General features: G+C 39.2%; 1 protein-coding gene across 5 annotated transcripts in view; it reads right to left on the minus strand.

Annotated features, from left to right (window-relative positions):
• The window catches only part of IDO2 (indoleamine 2,3-dioxygenase 2), a 46918-nt gene extending 26721 nt beyond the window's left edge, over positions 1 to 20197 (minus strand). The window contains exons 1-2 of one of the 5 annotated variants that reach the window (XM_036838558.1): positions 19930 to 20197; positions 4146 to 4241 (exon numbers count right to left, since the gene is read on the minus strand). In XM_036838558.1, the coding sequence (XP_036694453.1) occupies positions 4146 to 4241; positions 19930 to 20028 (195 nt within the window). In that variant the 5' untranslated portion in view covers positions 20029 to 20197. Of the gene's footprint in view, positions 1 to 4145; positions 4242 to 19906 lie in introns of all 5 variants that reach the window. The other 4 variants (XM_036838559.1, XM_036838561.1, XM_036838562.1 and 1 more) reach the window with 4 other exon arrangements.
• Positions 20198 to 21620: the final 1423 nt, after the last annotated feature.

The following is a 21620-nucleotide window of genomic DNA, read 5'->3' on the forward strand; positions in this document are numbered from 1 at the left end:
CTGGGGTCACTTTTATAAGGGCATTCATCGCATTTATGAATATCCCATTCCACTTTCATGACCTAATTACCTTCTGTGTTGGTCAATTTGATGTGTCAACTTGACTGGGCTAAGGAATGCCCAGATACATTATTTTTGGGTGTGTCTTTGAGGATGTTTCTGGAAGAGATTCCGGAAGAGACTGGGAGACTGAGTAAAGCACATCACCCTCACCAGTTCGGGTGGCATCATCCACCCTGTTTAGGGCCTGAATAGAACAAAAGAGTGGAAAAAGGGTGAATTTGCTCTCTGGTTTAACTGGGACAGCCATCTTCCCCCAACATTAGCACCCCTAGTCCTTGGATCTTCAGACTCGGACTGGCAATTGCACCACTGGCTCCTCTGGTTCTTGGCTTTCCTGGGCCTCCAACTTGCAGGTAGAAGGAAGATTGTGGGACTTCTCAGACTCCATAATCATAATCATGTGAGTCAATCACTCCTAATAAATCTCTTTCTATATATCTCTGTATCTCCCATTGGTTCTGTTTCTTGGGAGAACCCTGACTAATACACCTCCCAAAGGCCCCACTCCTAACAACATCATGTTGGGGATTAGGATTTCAACATATGAATTTGGGGACCACACAAACATTCAGGCCATTGTACTCAGTTTAACCATTCCCCTGTTGAGGGACATCTTGGTGGTTTCCGGCTTACGGGATCATTTACACACAAGCTTTTCCATGAACAGAAATTTTCAGTTTATTTGGGTAAATACTCAGGACTGTGATTGCTGGGTCATATGGTAAGTCGATGTTTGCCTTTAAAAGATTCTGCCAGACTATTTTGCATTCCCATCAGCAAACTGAAGTAGAGTCTCTTTTGGTATATAGCCTCACCAGTGTTTGATGTTGCCAGAGTTTTAAAAAAATGTTAGCTGTTCAAATAGGTTTTAAATTGCCTTTTAGTACTTATTAACATAGATACATAGTCCTATGTTTCTCTGGAAGTCACCTAGTTTCATTTTTCTTCCTTCCTGATTAAGACTTGCAAAACTTTCCTCTTATTCTAGAAACTCTGGAGTTTCACCAGGATATCTATGGGTGGTCTCCCGCCCCCATTGTCTTTCTGATAGAAATACTCCAATCTTTCATAAGATCTGAAAAATTTTGTTTTTATGTGTTTAAAGCTTTGCTTTTTCTTCACCCACACTAGTCTACTTGTGGGACTTCTATTTTGTGGAATTTAGATGATCCATTTCTCTTTTTCATATACTTTTATTTTTCTGATGCTGGCATTTAATTTTTGCTTTCTGATTTATAAAACCGTTTCAAGGAAGTCCCTAAATCACCATTATTTTTCTATAATCAATGTTTCCCTCATTTATTCGGGTTGATATTGAGCTTCTTGTTTATTTCTTTGCTTTCCAATAATTCCTTTTACAGAGCAACTTTATTTATTTTTATGAAGTACATATACTGAAGACATTAATTCAATTTTTAAAAGCACTGATCTCATCTTTTGGCTTCTCTCGGAGACCAAATGTCCTGTCTCTCCCTCGTCCTTCTTGACTTGCTTATTCTCTTCACATCGTTTGGTCATTTGGGGTTATCCATTCGTGTTCAGGAATGGAGGCCAGGGTTATCAGAATTAGTAACTAATAGAGCTTCCCTTATCATGTTTCCAGAATACTTGTGAGCTTCCTGTGAGCCCATCAGTTGTCTGTAGTGTTTTGTCCCAGAAGGCTGGAGAAGGGGGACCCTTCCTGGAAGAAGATGGTTGAGTCTAAGCCAGTTAACAAGTTTTTGTCTGTCTTGTTTTGTTTTTTACCAACATACGGATAGGGGCCTTGGGGGCTTTCTTAAGAGTAAGGTGGTTGGCCTGGAGGTACTGTGAGATTAGAAGTGTAAATTCACTTTCTGTCTTGTCTGTGCCAAGTAAAGGCCTCAAAAGGACAAATGTCTTAGTCTGTAGCTCTATGTGTGGTCCTGGAAGCCATAGTGTTTGCTTCTCGTGACGGTTTTCCAATTGATTCAGTCTCCATCTGTGGTGGTGAAGTCTAAAGAGTGGTTTTATCCAGTTAGTTGTTTTAGAACTAATTAGAAGCATAGAGACTGGCCACGGATGTTATATTAGTTTCCTAGGGCTGCCCCAAAGAAGGAACACAACAGAAATTTATGCTCTCACAATTCTGGGAGATGAAAGTCTGAAATTAAGGTGTTTGTGAGGTTTGTTCCTTCTGGAAGCTCTCGGGGGACAATCTGTTCCCTGTTTCAGTCCAAGTTTCAGGTGGTTGCCAGCAACTCTTGGGATACTTTAAGGGACCATAGATGCATCACTCCAGTCTCTGCCTCCACCTTCACATGATGTTCTAACCTGTGTATCTGTGTCCAAATTCCCTTCTTGCTCTAAGCCAGTCCTAGCGAACTTAGAGTGCACCCTAATACAACACACACGACCTTATTTAACTTGATGACATCTGTAGAGACCCTATTTCCAAATGAGGTCATCTTCACAGGTTCCAAGACACAATTTCTGGAGAGAAACTATTCAACACAGGAGGAGTATCAGGGGGATTAATTCCACTGCTGTACTGAGCTGTATCACCCATGCCCATGTTTACAGTGACCAGAAATTAGCTGGACACTCCTGGCCTTTCCTCGTTGACACTTAACATATGAGAAGCACCAATTCAACAAGTTCTTCACTTCGTGTGTGGAGGTTGAGTTACATAAAGCCCGAGGAAAGCCTTGTACAGAGGACTGTGAAGTTCACATATTGAACTTGAATCTACCTTCCTGCAAACTGCCCCTTGCCTCTGTGCCCTCTTACTCTGAGATGGGAGAGGGAGCCTCAGGTGTCTTCCTTTTGCTTTGGTTGAATGCTTGGCATGGGTACAATAGACTCATTTCTGGATCTGATATAATTTGATTAATATGGTACAAAAGTCCTTAAGGGTTTTATTCCATCATTTCTCTTGTTTTCCCTCACTCAGATATCTCCTTTTTTCTTCTTTTTGTATTTCTTTGGTCATATTAATGAGACTTTAGGCAGCAGGAAAATAAATTCTTAGGCTTAGTTTCCCATCTTCATAGACACTGAAGACAGTGTCTTACATCTCTTACAGGGTTTTAAACCTTGTGCTTGCACTTAGCAGACATTCCATAAGTATTTTTAAATGAATTTGTAATTATAGACATGAAATATGCATAAGTCAGTGAAGGAGAATTTTGGAGGGGAAAACCTCTTATATGTCTAAAATCACATGGCACGCCAACTGGTGAGATTAAAACAGATGAAGAAGAGACGAGAGGGAAGTGTAAATATATATATTGAACATGGTTGTGTGGCAGGAAATACAAAAGCACTATTGCAAAAGTCATTTAGTTTTCACAACAATTCTAGGGGCCCCGAATTTCTCCCATTTTATAAATATGGAAACAGAATAAGTAACTCGTTAAGTCAAAGTTTATAGCGACTACGTGATAAAACCAAGAGTCCAACTCAGGTCCTCCTGAGTCAAATCTATGTTCTTCCTATAACACCTTCTTCTTATTCCTGTGGGGTCATGTCAGTTCTCCCAGGATCAAGGAGTTTCACTGTTCCTTACATATTTTGGGGAAACATTGCTCATCTTGTCTCATATGTGGCATTTACAGACTTATCAATGATTTCTGAAGAATCCGCCAACTCTGACTTTATAACTGGGAAAGTCTCTTGACTCAACTATTCTGTGAAATGCCAACAGTAAATCAATGTGGCTTCACTCATGGGGAGGGGAGCCCTGACCACGTGGCTGGGCGTGAGGGCACTGAGAATTTTCACGCCTGTCCTTCCCCAGCTAGGTCTCATTCATCGGTTTCCTGACACCTCTCGACCAGACTGTCTTCCTTTTTTAAACACATGCTTGTTGAGTGCTCAGTAGGTTCCAGGAACTGTTCTGTGCAGGCTCTGGAAATTTTAGGGAAACACACTTGTCATACCAGGAGCAAGTGTCACTCTGCTCATCAGGAAGGGTGAGATAGTTTTAGTTTTGTGGATTAAACTCAACAGCAGTGATTGGTCAGCTGACCCACCTCCACAATGCTGAGAAAGGAAAATGGCGTGAGGATGAAAATAGGGTAGTGAGAAGGGGTTAAGGAGAAGAATACAAAAACGAGTTTTACCTCGTTCACTTGAGCTCGAAGCTGGTGACTCCCAATCAAGTGAGGAAGTCGGCTGGCAATTTCCATCCAAGGTCTATAGTGATCAGGGAGTTTTTTCTGCATTCAAAAAATAAAAATGTCTCAGTATTTTAGACCTCTCTGGGAAGCAGCTTCGTGTAGTAGCTGTTTTCAGATTTCAGTCTTAAGGCAGAATTCAGGTCAATTCCAATCAACAGATATTGAGAATTCACTATCTGCTGTACCCTATGCTAGGCACTGCAGATACACAGGTGACTAAAATACAGTCCTTGTAGTGAGGCAGCATGTGGTCTAGTAAGGGATAAATAAAATGTAATCAGACATACCCAATGCAGTATAATACGTTCAATTAAGGATATGTGTAAGCTTAGCAACCAGCTGAAGAGGAAGTGGTTAATTCCATCAACTGTGCTAGGGAATTAAAGGGAAATGTTCATAAAAATATGATAGTTGGGGCCAGTCGTAGGGTCTGAAAGTGACTTTTCTAGTAGGAACTTTTAAGATGGGAAGGCAGTGAAACAGAGGAGATAGTGGATAAATAGAGATAACTGCGCTTCTTGGGATTACAGATGATTCAGTGTCCCTAGAATATAAAGTTCAAGAGAAAGGATGATGGAAGATTTGACCAGAAAATCAGATCAAATATGCTTTTTATTGACTACATAAGAACTTTATTTTTATGTATGTTGGTGACATGGTTCAATCTGAATTTTAAGAAGATAACTTTGCTTTGGGATTTTAAGATATAAAGTCAGATTAGGAAGCCTTTGAAATATTGTCTAAAAATTAAGCTTAGGCAATGGCAGTGAATTTGGAAAGGAGAAGGTATGTATCCAAAAATATTTGGAAAATAAAATTGAAATAATTAAATTTAGAGGCAGGGATGGGGCTAAAGGCAAGATGATCCCTAGCCCAATAACACAGTTTATTTGCCCACTCTGGGTCCTTGGTTTAGCCAAGAAGAACACAGGTTGGATTTCAGCAACCCTGACTCTATCCCAAGAAATGGCAAACTGCAGCAAACTACACTCATTGTTGTAAATAAGCTTGTATTAGGACACAGCCAAGTTCATTTGTTTCCACATTGTCTACAGTGGCTGTCACCTTACAATGGCAGAGTTGCATAGTGGCAACAGAGACAATATGGTCTGCAAAGCTTAAAATATTTACTATTTGACCCTTTACAGAAAAAGTTTGCCAACTCATGACCTGTCCCCACCCTTTTACAGAGTACAGTCTGCAAGACTGAAATGTTGTGTCTCTGGGTTAAGAAGGAGAAGCGGTGAGGATGATTTCCATGTTTCTGAATCAGATGACTGAATGAATTGGTGAGAAGACAAATTGAAACAGAAATGCAGGTGCAAGTCAAAGAGAGGACATACAATAGTGAATTTGTTTTTAGATATGTCCAACCTAAAATATCTGTGGAATGTCAAGATATGGCTATATACTGGGCAGTTGGATATACAATTGGAAGCTCAGGAGAGAATTAATATTAGAAATATACAATCGGGAGGCATCACAGTAGTGCAAATTCCGCATTGTGGTAAAAACCACAAGTGGGGACAAGATCATTTGGGAGAAGTTTCCAAGTGAAAGGAGAAGGCTTAGATCAGCGCACTGGGGGGATACTTACAAGGCAGGCAGAGGAACTGAATCGAGCACAAAAAGACAGGTATAGAGGCTAAATGAGCCAGAAGAGAATCACCCTATAGAAGTCAAGACATTAGAGGATTTCTCGGAAGTAGGGATTCATCAGATGGCCAAATGCATCATTTAAGTAAAGTTACCCCTTTGGAAGACAAAACTAAATAGTCACTAATATATCAATATATACACCAGTCTTTCCACGTATATGGCATAGAAATTCAGGTCAGGGTCATGGAAACAGGGTTCAAATTTTAGTGTGCTGAGGAGAGAAGAAAACAGAGATTGAAACTGTGAATTACTTTTTTGGGAGAGCCATAAGCCGTAACAAGGGGACAGTTTGTGTTTAAGAGCTGTTCCCACTTTCGAATGGGAAACTTGAGCGGTTTACAGCCTGCTAGTGTAAGAGGCGGAGATTGAAGAGAAAGGAGAGAGGGAATAATTAAAAGTAAAGGGTCATGAGGCAGAGGAGGAGGAGAGGAAGAGCCCAAATGGAGCATCTGGCTGTGAAGAGCTGGAAGGAGAAAGTCTGGAGTTTGAGGGATTCATTTCTTATGACCTCAATTTCTCAGCAAATGGTGAAGATTCAGGTTATATGCCTTGGGGAGAGAGGTGGGTGCTAAATTAATTATCGGAGGGAAGGGAAGAGGAAATTAAACATAAAAAATGCAAATAAAATAATATATTGCAATATATAATATGTATATTATAATACATTATAATGACTTTAAAAACCCAGGGAAGTTTGAAAACTATAAGTTTGGAGTGCTGTAGATCTGTAAGTTACCAATAAGTCACTTGTTGGAGATCCTCTGTCTCTCAGAATCTAAAATAAAACTGGGTGAATCTAACATCCAACACACAATCTTTGAAAATTATAGACTTTATTTAATCCTCTGCTTCCTATCTTTGCCTCTGAATCAATTTAGGACAAATTGGGCACCCTTTACTAGCTTTCCCAACAAATCAAATTACACCAAACATCACAATTTAACATCTTTAATATAGATATTGTGCAGAAGGGGGACATGTTACCCTCTACTCCTCTTGAGTTCTTGCGTCAGGAGTCAATAAAATTGACACAAAACAGATTAACAGGAGAAAAAGAAAGAAATTTTAGTTTGTGTGTACAGAGGTCTCATAGAAATGGGACCTAAGAAGTGGCCAAAGCAGGCTTTTATACTTTGTAGACAAAGAGCCAATAAATCTGTGAGGAATGGACAAGACAAAGAAACTTAGGCTTCAGGTGCTTATCTAAACAGAGTTTGGTCTTGGGGTCATCAATTAAAGAAGTAACAGGGTTTTATTTATTCAGGCTTCTCGGCTTGAATTCCCTACCTCTGGTGGTAAGGGTGGTGTCCTATCTCCAGATGCGGGGAGGGTACCTTTCATAGGAGAGATTTATTTCCTGCTTTTAGGGAGACAGAGAAGAGGGTCAAATTTCCTCTTAAATTGACTGTTTCTTAAGTAACTTTCACCCAAAATAATCAATATGCATTGAGGCATATTGGGGGGTGACTTGTCCTGGGTCCCAACAATACAGATATTCACAAAGAGGAAATCACACCCTGTTCTCCTCATGCATTCCTCATCCAGTACCTCAGCTTCTGAGAGGTAGATAGAGTCCACTATGCTTCCCTACTCTTCTCCCAGAGAGAACATTTATAAGCATAATGGCATAATTTTCCCTAGCAGAGCTCAGCAGTCGTGCAGAATTGAAGAAAGCGGCTAATTGACCCAAGTTTGGGGATTTACAGAGCAGTGGCCCAGCTGAGAACGCTCGCACACATAAAGGCAGAGAGATTTATGGTAAACTGACTCTGAACTGGCAACTTGTTTTTCCTCTCATCTATATGATGCATATGTTTTATGAACAAAAACTGAATGCAGCTACAGAGACAAAGGAATATAATATTTATAAAAGAAAATCACAGAAGCAGACTCAGAGTATTCAGAAGGGCCTTTTAAAGTGGGTTTGTAGAAAAGCTGTAACTAAATCTGTCCTTCCTTCTTTGATGCCTAGAGAGGGGATTGTATTCTGAGAATTAAATTAGAGCATCCTGGGGAATTCCCTGGCAATCTAGTGGTTAGGACTTGGCACTTTCACTGCAGTGGCCCAGGTTCCATCCCTGTTTGGGGAACTACGATCCTGCAAGCCATGATGAACAGCCAAAAAAAAAAAAAAAAATTAAAGCATCCTGGATTTCTGCTTCCTGGCTTGCATGGGAATCCTTAAATACTACATTTTGCCTCAATCTAAGCAACACTCTATTCTTGAATATCTCTTTTTCTTTCCCCTTAGATTCCTAGAGGCTTCTTTTCCTTCCTCCTCTTCATCCTCTCCCTTCTTTAAACAGTTCTAGTCTTTGGACTCTGGTATCACCCCACAAATGTAAGAAAACCATGAGCTTTGAGAACCTCTGGGTTCTCCGAGTATGGTTCCCATCCAGCAGCAGCAGCATGATGTGGAAACTTGTTAGACATGCAAATTCTCGGGTTCTACCCCAGACTTACTGAACCTGAAACCAGCTGCCTGTGCTTTAGCAAGCCCTGTAGGTGAAGCTAATGTACCCCAAAGTTTGAAAACCACTGATGTGGGGACCCCGAAGGAAAGGGAGAAAGGATTTTAAAGCTAGTTCATAATCCATTAAAAATGTATTCACCCTAAGTGTCCATCGACAGATGAATGCATAAAGAAGAAGTGGCACATATATACAATGGAATATTACACAGCCATAAAAAGAAACGAAACTGAGTTATTTGTAGTGAGGTGGATGGACCTAGTGTCTGTCCTACAGAGTGAAGTAAGTCAGAAAGAGAAAAACAAATACCATATGCTAACACACATATATGGAATCTAAAAAAAAATGGTTCTGATGAACCTAGGGGCAGGACAGGAATAAAGACACAGGCGTAGAGAACGGACTTGAGGACGGGGAGGGAGAAGGGTAAGCTGGGACAAAGTGAGAGAGTGACATGGACATATATACGCTACCAAATGTAAAATAGATAGTGGGAAGCAGCTGCATAGCACAGGGAGATCAGCTCAGTGCTTTGTGACCACCTAGAGGGGTGGGATAGGGAGGGTGGGAGGGAGACACAAGAGGGAGGGGGAGATATGGGGATATATGTATACATATAGCTGATTCACTTTGTTATACAGCAGAAACTAACACAACATTGTAAAGCAATTATACTCCAATAAAGATGTTAAAAAATAAAATGTACTCACCCTTCCAATGGGATTTTCCTCTAGAGACTGAATAAAATATTGAATTATGTTACTTACTTTTTGATTGCCAGATTTTGTTTTAAGTTACAGTATGGGGGGACAGGATCAGCTGATGAGTTTTTCACTAAATAGCACCCCTTTTGGTATTAGTTAATACTTATCTATCACAGCTATTTCAAAACCTATATACAATTTCAATATTCTATTAATGAATATTGGTAATTGCTTACAATTTTTCACTATCATTAACAAGTTTGAAAGAGTCATCCTTATACATGTGTTTTTAGATGTTTTCTCATTATTAGGACAAATTTATAAACGTGGATTTACTGGATTAAAGATTTTGCACATGGAAAGGTTAAGAGCTACTTCTTGGTTATCTTACAGAAAAGTTACATGAATTTATAATCACATTTATAGTATGTAATATATAATGGGAGTGCCAGTTTATATATGAATCTAACAATAGAGCATCACCAAACATTTTTGTTATTTTTAAAGATATAATATGTATTATCTGCACTGAAATTCTATAATTATTTCAATATTTAATAACAATAAAAGAACCATCCAAAAATATACCTTTCTCAGAAATGATTAAAATAATGTAATCAGGGCTTCCCTGGTGGCACAGTGGTTGAGAATCTGCCTGCCAATGCGGGGGACACGGGTTCGAGCCCTGGTCTGGGAAGATCCCACATGCCGCGGAGCAGCTGGGCCCGTGAGCCACAATTACTGAGCCTGCGCGTCTGGAGCCTGTGCTCCGCAACAAAAGAGGCCGCGATAGTGAGAAGCCCGCGCACCACGATGAAGAGTGGCCCCCACTTGCCACAACTATAGAAAGCCCTCGCACAGAAATGAAGACCCAACACAGCCATAAATAAATAATTTTTTTTAAAAAAAAATAATGTAATCAATATTTATGGCAAGACAGTCAAAAAGCACAAAATTTATAAAGTGGAAAGTAAAATTATTCTTATTCTCATCCTCTCATCTAGCAATGATGACCCTTGGAAGTTTGAGTGGTTTTCCAGAAATTTTGTATGCTATCATTTTATTGTTTAAATGTACATTTCTGTGATTATTAATGAGTTTGAATATCTTGTCATGCTTTGGTCATTGCGTTCTGTGTGCGGGTGTGAAATGCCATTCATACCAGGGTAGTCAAATGAACCAACATTTTCATTTATGCCATTGGGTTTTCGATTATGCTTAGAAAGTTCTTCCCGTCCCAATATCGTTTCTTTTAGAGAATTTCTAGTTTAATTGTTGGTGCTTACATCTTTCATCTATCTACGCTTGTGTTGTGAGTTAGGATAGATTATCTCATTATTTCCATTTCAAAATAGAGGAAGTTCAAGCCAGAGAAGTTTTATAACTTTCCCGAGTTTACACATCTGGTCGGTGGTCAGGTCAAACCTCTTCTGACTCAGAGTTCAGTGTACTTTCCAGTACCTCCTGAGAGTAAACACATGGAGAATGGTGACTGCGGAGATGGTTAGTACAAGGGGACAAGAAATTGAAAGAAACTTTACATGTTTTTCTTCTCCTCATTCCAATAATCAGAAGACCCAGAAGTGGGATGGACACAAATAATAAAATCTATGGCCTTCTTTTCTATTTTTTCAGTTTCCTATTTGATGTTATTCTTTTTCTGCGCTTTTATATCTGTCAAAGTACAATTTTCAAAAAGTTAAAAAAAATGACTCATGCAAATATGGAATGTGTGTCCAAAATATATTTAGTTTATTAATGAGGAACTCAGAGGATGGTCCAGTTTGTTCAAAAGCACTTGATAAACTGAAGTGTTTAGAGTTTTGAAAAAAGAATGTTAAAATTAAATTGCTAAGGTAAAGACATAGTAATTGGTTAATGTCCTATACGGCAGAACAATCACAAGCTTTAGGGTTTTATTTTCTACTCAACAGAAATCACTGGCAGCTCTTTTGAACAAAAATCTGCAAGTTAATATGCAGCTTCAGAGATTCGGTCCTAATCAATAGTAAGCAGCATGTCAAAAAAGGAGCATCCCTTAGGTAATTAAGTCATCCTAAGGTGAGACTGCTTAGTTGGACAGGGTTCCGGATGGTACTAAATAAAACTCAGCCCTCTTTTTGCTCTATTTTGGATAATTCTTCTCAACACATTTATAATCTAGAAAAGAACAGACTTTTAAAAAAATAATGTATTTTATAGAAACAATAAACTGTATTAGCACTGATTAAGTTAATGAAACCAGCTTCTGGTTAAGAAAATAAAGTTTAAAAAATGAAAGTTTAAGTGAAATTAAAGCAGGCAAACGTCAACAAAGGAAAGTTGGGTGACAATATTATGATCATAAAAATTAGAATGTAAACTATGGGACAGAGTAGAATGTGAAGGAGAGGGTTTTAAGTGAAATAAAAGACAAGTTTCAATGGAAAGAGGCTGATGTGTAATCGCTGCAAACTAAAGAGGAGAAAGATATTAGATGACTTTGAAGAGATGGGTAAGCAGCATGAGAGGGCCTTGGAGGCTACACTAAAACATAGGATTTTGTTCTAAAGAGTGGAGTGATGTGATTTGATTTTTGTTTTAAAGGGTCACTCTGACTGCCATGCGGGGACTGTGTTATAGTTGGGCAAGAGGGGAAATAAGAAGACGGGTTACAAGGCAATAGTCCAGGGAGAAATAGTGGTGGATTGGACTAGGGTGGAAAAGAGAAAGGTGGGTAGCTAAAAGACAGTTTTCAGAGACAGGGCTGAACTCCTTAATTATCACATGAGTCATTTGAGAGTGAAGATTACTGTGAGACTCAAATGGGAAATGTGCAGTTAACACAAGGCCTAGCACAAAGTGAGCACCTATTAAATAATAATTACTACTCTTATTATATATTATAAGAAGGTTACCATAGGAAATAAGAAAAACTCCATTCTTAATGAAATATAGGAGAATGCTATCAATAAATTTTGCTAATACTTTGAAAATCTGAATTAAAACCCCACTTGGAAAATTTTAAAAGATGAATTTTTTTTTTTTTTTTTGCCTAGAAGTATGAAATCTAAATAGACCAATAAGCACAGAGGAAATGAAAAATATAATTAAAAACTTACCACCTAAAATTTTTCCAGTCTTAAGAATGGTGATATATTATCTGTTCCAGAGCATAGACACAGAGGACAAAGCACCTAATGCATCTTGTGAAGATAACAGACCCCCAGGACTAGCCCTTGACATAATAACACTACTGTGGTGTAAGAATACAAAAAGGCAATTCTTAAATAAAATAGTATCAAATTGAATTCAATAGCATATTGAAAGACAAATCCATATTGAGCATTACTATGAGTATATTTTGATATCGGGAAGTTATTACTATACATAAAATCAGAAAAACCCAGAAAAAGTATAGGAAAGGTTTGGAGAGAATATTTTGATAAGCTGCTTGAGGGCATACCAAAGTAACAATAAATGGTTGCTGAAATGCCTGCTAAGATGGAACTTGGCAATGATAAGGTTTTCTTTTCTTTACTTTTCCTCTTTTTTTGCTTTTTCCTGGGGGATGTAAACAGATTTGGGACTGAAGTTCAGTAGCTTTGGACAGCAGCTGTTACAGAGAGGGGTTCATCGCCTCTGCCACCACTCCACCCAGAATGAGAGCTCAAGTGTTTCTATAATAAAGCCTGGACAAATATTAAAAACTCTTCGTTGACACCAAATTAATTCATCCACCTAGGGGGCCCACATCTTTTGTTCTGGTCTCATCCTCTTTCAAAATTTTCTTTAGTCTGGGAGTACAGAGTTCACATTAATTCACATCTGTAACCTAAGTGCCCTTAAACATACAAAGTAGTGAAAAATATGCACTAGATTGAAACAATAAATAAAATTCCAGTGAAAAAATTGAAGAAATAGTAGATCGGGGCGGGACATTAATTTGACACTAGAGAAATAGAGTGAATGTCTGGAGGTTAGAATGAAGAATGGGGAAACATCCTAAACAAATGCCCTCAAAATTAGCTCATGATTACAAGTTACTTTTAAGAAGGAGATATGCAATTTTTGTGAGAACTATTTGGTTTGAATTAAAGCATCAGAAGTTTTATACATCAGCTGTATTCATAAAGCGAGAAAATTGAAATTAACTAAATGTCTAATGCCATTTAAATTGCAATGCTTTATCATGCAAGTGGGTTTTAATGAAACCATTAAAATTATATTATTAAGACTGATTAATTTCAGGCAAAGTTTTATTTTATAGCATTGAGTTAAAAAACGCACAATGCAGGTTTGGATATGCAACAGAATTACAATTTTGTAGCTTTGCAAACACACGGACACACACACATACACAAATACATACCCAAACATACACACCTTTAGATAAATTACCCCCAGACAACTAAGGTATTTTGATTTTGTGGTGGAGCTATGAATAATCAGTTTCCTACTTAAAAAATTTTTTCTACTTTGTATTTGATGTGAATTTATTAAGTTGGTAAGAAAATAGTCACATTTAGAATGTTTTTCGTAAAAATCTTGTGACTCATGGCGAGCCACCATATTTTAGCAGTCTCCCAATTTCTAAAGATTAATAATAAAGTAAATAATCGTAAAAAGAATTCTGAAGTAAGATTTCAAGCAGAGGATAGTCAATTTATGGTACACATTAACCTGATATTATATATAATGGAAAGATTTATTTTCATCAATAATGGGGTCATAAGATGTGATTAAAAGCAGTTGGGAGATATTTACAACAATTGTATGTTTCAAAATCAAATTAAGACACCTAGTATGATAAATATTGACATTATAATATGAAATGTGATAAAATATTCCTTCTCAAATTGGTCATGGTTTAGAAAATCTAGGTTGTATAGTAATAACTTATCCTCTTGTCAATAGGACCCAGAGCTGGACCTGACCTAGTATTTAGTTCTAGACTCAAACCACAGAGTGTCAGAATTATAAGGGGTTTTACGTGGTAGATTTCCTACTTTGATCTTCCTAGTATGCCTGTGACGTATTAGCCTCACACAAGGAAAATAGGTTAAAAGAGATCAAATATGACCTGTTGGTTTTAAAACTGGTAAGAGATTTAGCTAGACTTCCAATCAGTATGACTATTACAGTGTTGTCTATGCCATTAACCAGAATTTGTCATATTAACTATCTACTATTTCTCAACTAGAGTAGTGTATAGAATTGCCTTAAAGGAATAATTTTCATGGATCCCAGAGAATAATTTCCCAAGAATCCAAAGACCTCAGTTGGAAAAAAGGAAGAAAGAAACTAAAATCTTATTTTATGGAAAATGTCTTTCAATTGCAAGTTATCTCTGTGACATTTCTATATTGTGAAATTGTGAAATTTCTATATCTAGTTATAAAATAAAAACACAAAATTAAGAATCTTAGTATTTATGCACCCTCAGGAGTGTATCTTTGCTCCTCTTCTGTCTCCCCACTCCATAGGCCACAGTTTCAGAAACGTGATTCTAGATTATCCTTTTATATTTATGCAAGAGAGAAGACTCCTTTCCTCTGCAGCTGTGGTCATGTAATTACTGTGCTGACATTTAAAAAACAAGGCTGGACCTTGAGCACATGTGGGCTAGCTTAGCTGTCTACCCTTTGCCCCTATGATGTTTTCTCATATGCTAGCTTTTCTCTGACCTCAACGCTACAGTTTTACAGCAGAGCGTGACTTTTCTTCAGAACATCGAGGTCATACTGGTGAACATGAGTTAACAATATGGGACAAAGCCAGTCATTATTTAACTGTGTCCTCACGTTTCCTTTACCATTTTGTGTTTTGCGCCCTCTCGTTTTGCTACCTTTCACCCTCCTGTATGGTCAGCTTTGGGAATCTCAGGACAAGACAACGCTTCGGTTTCCATTGCCCAGGATCTCCCTCCTTCTAATTCTTTATCTTTCCGCCTCACTGTCTGTAGGGGGTTGAATGGTGCATGCCAACCCCCTTCCGCCCCCAAAGATATGTCCACTTGGAGACTGTGAACGTAACCTTATTCGGAAAAGGTTCTTTGCTGATGTCATTTAGTTGATCACAAGGTGAGAACATCCAACATTAGGATGGATCTAATGACATGTGTCCTTATAAGAGAAGACAGAGAGAGAGAAGGGGAGAAGATGCAGTCACAGAGAAGAGGGCCATGTGAAGATGGAGGTAGACAGTGGAGTTCTTCTGCCAGAAGCAAGGAATGCCTGGAGCCACGAGAAGATGGAAGAGGCAAGGAAGAATTCTCCCCGAGAGACTTTGGAGGGGGAGTTTGCTGCTGACACCCTGATTTCAGACTTCTGCCCTCGAGAGCTCAGAGAGAATACATTTCTCTTGCTTTAAGCCACCAAAATTTGTGGTAATTTGTGACAACAGCCCTAGGAAATTAATTCATTCCCGGAGGCTCCTTTGGACTGAAAATAGCAGGTATGTATTTTCCGATGCGTGATTTTTTCGTCCTTTCTTAGATCTCTCAGCTCACCTCTCCGCATGTTGTCTTAAGTTTTTCTACAGCTTAGATATCCTGAGGGAGAAGACTCTAAGGTGTTTCACTGCTTCAAATCCCAGTTTCTAGAGGACCCTCTTGGCTGTCTCCATTCCCACTTTCTTATCTCCGTCGTCCACCCATTTCCCCATTGGCTCGCCTCACCTTTTCTCTCGGTTCCTTAACTTTGGCATGGAAATCCACGTACCATCCAACCGTTCCCACCCACAAACACATCTTTCTTTATTGATCTCCACTAAGTCTTCTGAAATCTGATCTCTTTGTGTCTATCTCCACAATATAGTAGATATACTAATATATATATTAGTAACATAACCATCATTGCCTCAAATCTCATTTGACATGATCAGGCATATATACCCCAGACACTAGCAGAGATGGCAATATTTTCTCAGGGAAATATCAGATTTCTTCCTACCTATACTTTCTATTTGAAAACTATAGCCTCCTGGGAATTCCCTGGTGGCGCAGTGGTTAAGAATCCGCCTGCCAATGCAGGGGACTCGGGTTGGATCCCTGGTCTGGGAAGATCCCACATGTCATGGAGCTACAAAGCCCGTGCACCACAACTACTGAGCCTGCGCTCTAGAGCCGGCGAGCCACAACTACTGAGCCCGCATGCCACAACTACTGAAGCCTGCGCCCCTAGAGCCCGTGCTCCGCAACAAGAGAAGCCACTGCAATGAGAAGCCCGCACCCCTCAACAAAGAGTAGCCCCCGCTCGCCGCAACTAGAGAAAGCCCAAGCAGCAACAAAGACCCAAAGCAGCCAAAAATTTTTTTAAAAGATTTTAAAAAAATTAAAAAGAAAACTGTAGCCTCCTGTGTTAATTATTTTTCTACTCTTCCTTCTAAGCAGCTGGAGTCCACTGCTCCTCTCAAGTGCTTTGAATTACGACAGGAGAGTATATATGACTTTATTTTTCCTAAATCGTTGCTTGGCCGCTATACAGAACAAGGTTCCCAGCATCCCGATTCCTTTTCTTCTGCTCTATGGCACCCTTACAATTTGCTTTTGTTTTGTTTTTCCCTTTCCTTTGTTTTAGTAGTTAAACTACTTCCAAGCTCTTCTCACTGTTTCTCATAGTTATGACACCTTTCTTTCCACAAACAACCTCCTATGTGTAGCCCCTCATCCCTCACCTGGACCTGCATTGTCCTTTATGTATTCTGTCATTTTCAAGTACCGAGCTAGTTAGGCTAGAGGTTCTGAATTAACTCCTGGCTGGGGTTCTGGCATCAGTAATTTTTAAGCTTCCCAGCTAATTTTGATATGCAGTTCAGGAACCATTGCTGGAACCCACCCTGCACTTAACTTTCTGCTAGGAATAAATTCACACACCAGGGCATTGTTGCTTACCAGACGCATGAAATCCAAATTCCTGAGCCTAACGTTTGAGTTCCCTTGGTCTCACTCCAATCTAATCTCCTGCTATAAACGATCTCGGTTCCTCCCTTCCTGCCAAGCAAATTTCCTCACATTCTTTATGTCTAAAGAAAAATTACTCCTCACCCACGCACCCACACGAACACACGTACACAACAGACACACGATCTGGCAAGGGATTTCTGTGGCTTCCTTATGGACGTGGGTCTGAAAGGTATACATTTTCCTCACTGAAACATTAGACCCTGGAGATGTTTGAGAGTTTATAGAAACAGTGGGATAGAGTATTTGAAACCAAGTCAGCCCCTTCCCCCAAAGCCAGAATGATTGCTTATTCATTAGTTTGACTGTGTTTTCTTTTCTTTTCTGTTGTTATTAAAAATCAGAACCGTTTCCGATATTTGTTAGTTTTGGTCATAAAAATGCTATTAGAAATAGCATACAGATTGGTCCAACATCCATAAAATCATTGAAATATAACAAAATATTTACTACCTGTGGTACATGATTACACTCACATGCTTTAAGTATTTATGGTAAACAACCAAGCTTGCTGAAAGAGTATGTCTGGGCTCATTGACATGAAGGAATAGCCACCCCATCGCTTACGTAAAGGCAAACAAAGCCTACTCATGCCCTTAGCAAAGTCAGTGGCTGGTATTTCTCAATTTGCGATCTATTGCGACACCACTGTTATCTGGTCATGGGTGAGAGATTCTCTCCTGATCAGTTGAGTAAACTGAGGCAGATTCTGATGTAAACTCTCTTTCCTTACCTCTTCCCAGAAAGGGAGATGTTTAAAATTCTTCCACAAGTGAGAGAAAATTAAAACTGAAACAAAGAGTTGCATTCTTTAGAACTCTGACACATGACTGTGAGAGTAGACCCAGTTTGCCAGGAAATTCTGAGCTCCAGAATGGAAATTTCTTCTAAGGAGTATCCATCAACCAATCCACAGGACAGATAGAGTCCTGTGTTTTCTCAGAAAGTCACAAACACTTGATGTTGCTTTCGTTTCCCGTCTGGTTTTCTTATTTATAAGAAAGGAAACAACAAAGAAAGAAACACAATCATGGTGGCCCTACCCAATGTTTACATACTTTTAATATTATTTTTCTCAGCTCAGTGTATATATTTAATCCCAATAATTGAGTGTTGGCCCATTGACCGACTCTTCCTTGTGAACTAGGGATGATGGAAATATTCCTGAATCAAGTTATACACACAGAATGGAATTTTGAATAAGCACTGGACTGAGGGTTGTGCAAACTGGCTTCTAACCTTCCACTGGATTTATGGAAGTGCTTTCATACTCCATAGCAATCCAGTGGCAGGGGGTACACTAAATCTCTCCAAGTACATGTGAAAACTGAGGGTCAGGAGATGCTGGTGGTTCATTCTAGGTCACAAGAGTTAGTAAGTGAAACTTAGGGTGACTAAATAATTCTGTTTTGCCCAGGACTTTCCTGGTTTACCATGGAAAGTCCTGCATCTTGGAATCCCCTTCGGCCTCTAGCAAATGGACATTCTTGGTCACCCTAGTGACAGGGTCAGAGAACACAGTCCAGTGTTCTGGGCCACAACCCTCCTCTGCATAACACCCTAGAGTCATTACTTTTAATGCTCAAGTTACTTGCAGATCTGTGACTTGGTCTCACAACTAACAGCTCTACAGAGGGCTTTTGGGATCAGCAAATAGATCCTATCTTCATTTTTACTCTTCTATTCACACTCAGAAGAAGGTATTCCATAAAAGCTCATTAAACACCAGATCATTCATTAATCACAGTTAAACCCCCTATTAGACCCCTAGAAGGAAAAACTGGATCTAATAAATGACTGCAGTGATTGTAACTTTGGATCCCTAGATTCTTAGCTGAGTAGGCTTGGCTCTTATTTAGAATGTAGTAGAAAAAAGGTGTCAAGAGTCCTGAGTACTACTTCTGCTTTTTCCAGTAATATAACTTTGGGCAAGAACTTCTGGCCTTCAGCTATGGTTTCTAAGGACTCTTGAGGTTTTGACATTTTAGACCTGACCATTAAAGTGTTGACATTTTAGACCTGATCATTAAAGTGTTGACATTTTAGACCTGACCATTAAAGGAATTGCATTACAGGTTGAGCCTTAAGAACAATTAAGGAATAGGTACTGGGGCTTCCCTGGTGGGGCAGTGGTTAAGAATCCGCCTGCCAATGCAGGGGACACAGGTTCGAGCCCTGGTCCAGGAAAATCCCACATGCCGCGGAGCAACAAAGCCCATGCACCACAACTACTGAGCCTGCGCTCTAGAGCCCGTGAGCCACAACCACTGAGCCTGTGCGCCACAACTACTGAAGCCCACGCACCTAGAGCCAATGCTCCGCAACAAGAGAAGCCACCGCAATGAGAAGCCAGAGCGCCACAGAGAAGAGTAGCCCCCACTCGCTGCAACTAGAGAAAGCCCGTGTACAGCAACGAAGACCCAACGCAGCCAAAAATAAATAAATAAATAAATTTTTAAAAAAAGAAATAGGTGCTGTTTGTCCTCGAAGGTTCTTTCCTCTTCTCAGCAATTTCTGTGAATATCTAATCCCTCCTACGAACCTCGAACACAGCCAGGGTCCCTTGTGTTCTCTTTTCTCTCCCACTAGCAAGTCAAGATAAACTGATTTACTCATATAATTGATCTTTATCTAAATTCTCTCTCTTTCTCTCTCTCTCTCTTTTTTTTTTGATAACTGCACATTTGCTCATGAATTTGCTGGAATGATTGACAATCCATTAAAAAAAAAAAACTGACATTAAAACATTCCATTTGCTCTATCCCCTGCTGTAGCGGTCACTTCGCCTTTGTTGGTAATCACACTGTGCCTTATTTGTATTATCTGTCCCAAATCAATGACTTGGCATTTATACTGCATCTCTCTTAATGACCACATCAATTAAACAAACAAACACCCAAGTCAGCCTCTCAAGAAAGCTATACTGACCTGCTTTAAGACCCTATCCTTACCAGAGGATTTGGAAGAAGAAAGCCATAATCTTCAGAAATATGAAATCTTCCTAAAGTCAAAGGTGGTGCTGTCTTCAAATTCTGACTTTCAGGCTCCATAATTTTGTTTGAAGTATCTGCACAGAGGCTGCTGCTGAAGAGACAACTGCTCCAAATACATCAAAGACCCAGGGTAAGGGAGCTTCAAAACAGCATCTCTTCCGCGCAGTTAGCTGTACAGTTGTCTCGGGAACAGGGGAGAACCTTGCTCTAAGGTTGAATTCCACACTGCCACAGACTTTCTCTGACATAAGGCTGAGTAAATTATTAAAGACTGCTGATTAAAACAAACAGGCAAACAAAATCACCTCGGGGGGGGGAAAAAAACTCCTTTCTTTTCATATATGTGAATATAAGAAGATTGATTTTTAAACCCAGAGACAAATCTGTTCTATTTTAGAAAATGGGAAATGAACAAGCGTTTTGGTTGTGGATGATCCCAAACACCCCGACGGGAACTTGGTCCATGATGAACTTTGACAACTGGGTCTTTATTCCAAAGGTGTAAACATTAAAACTAGAAGTTAGTTACATTCAGATATTTCAGTGGATTGGCCATGGGTAGAGTGGGGATGAGGTCTCTAAACGCATATCAGAACCTCAGAAGTGTTCTGCACGTATTTGAACAGTGTATTCTAAAGATTATTATTGCTTTGATTTACCTTAAGAAATATTATTGTTTTTGAAACCTTCCATGACATTAAAGGAGAATATATACTTTTGTGAAGTTTAACAAATGAGGTATAGCAGATACTAATGAATTTGAGAAAAGCCTAACAGATCATTTGATTTAACCTTCTACTTTTATTAAACATCTTTTGAGAACCGACCACTAAGATGGGAGACTTTACCTATGAGCCAGGTACAGATGAGTAAACTGAGGCACACGCATGTGAATAATCCTGCCCACTGTCACTCTACTAATTATGTACTAGAGCTGAGGTAGCTTGATCTCCAAGCCATTCCTTTGTTCACTCCATCAGGCTGCCAGGCTGTCTGTCAAAGGCGCCATCATGGTTTGAATTCACATCAGTATGGAGCTCACTGATAAGTTCCAGGCCATAGATGTGCACTGTGAAAATTCCGAAGACTCTACCTTTTGCCCAGTTGGACCCTGAACTTAGGTTGTCAGGTTGTCAACAAATTTATTTGGAAGCTGATTTGTCTATACACATCTTCTCCTCCCTCCCTTTCTCTAAGATAAGTATAAAACCTAAAGCAGGAAGTGCTCTGATAACTCCTGTAACAGTTCCCATGGAGCATTCAACTTTGAAGGTAGTATGTCAAAAGTAGCCTAATTGATTTATGGTTCATTAGACCCTAAGAGCCATCTTCAATTATCCACTTCCTCTTAGCCCAGCAACCAACCAGTTTTGAAGATTAATTTCTTATGCCTCCTAAAGGCAGTTTGTCAAACTTAATTTGTTGAATCATCTTCTTGTTTTTTCCTTCAAACTCAGGTGAAAAGAAGTCACAGTTATTTTTGTTTATGCTAGTTCTGTTATTTTTTATCCATTCCCTATGCACCCTCTTAAGAATTTACTCTAACATTATAAGAGCGTGGCATCAAAATACCAAAACTAAAAAGAGTGTGACAGAATAAGTGATCTAGTTCAATGCTCTCGGTAAACTGTGAAAAACCTGAGGTTGAT

The sequence above is a fragment of the Balaenoptera musculus genome, chromosome 21, assembly GCF_009873245.2.
Source record: "Balaenoptera musculus isolate JJ_BM4_2016_0621 chromosome 21, mBalMus1.pri.v3, whole genome shotgun sequence".
In the NCBI taxonomy this organism is placed as follows: domain Eukaryota; kingdom Metazoa; phylum Chordata; class Mammalia; order Artiodactyla; family Balaenopteridae; genus Balaenoptera; species Balaenoptera musculus.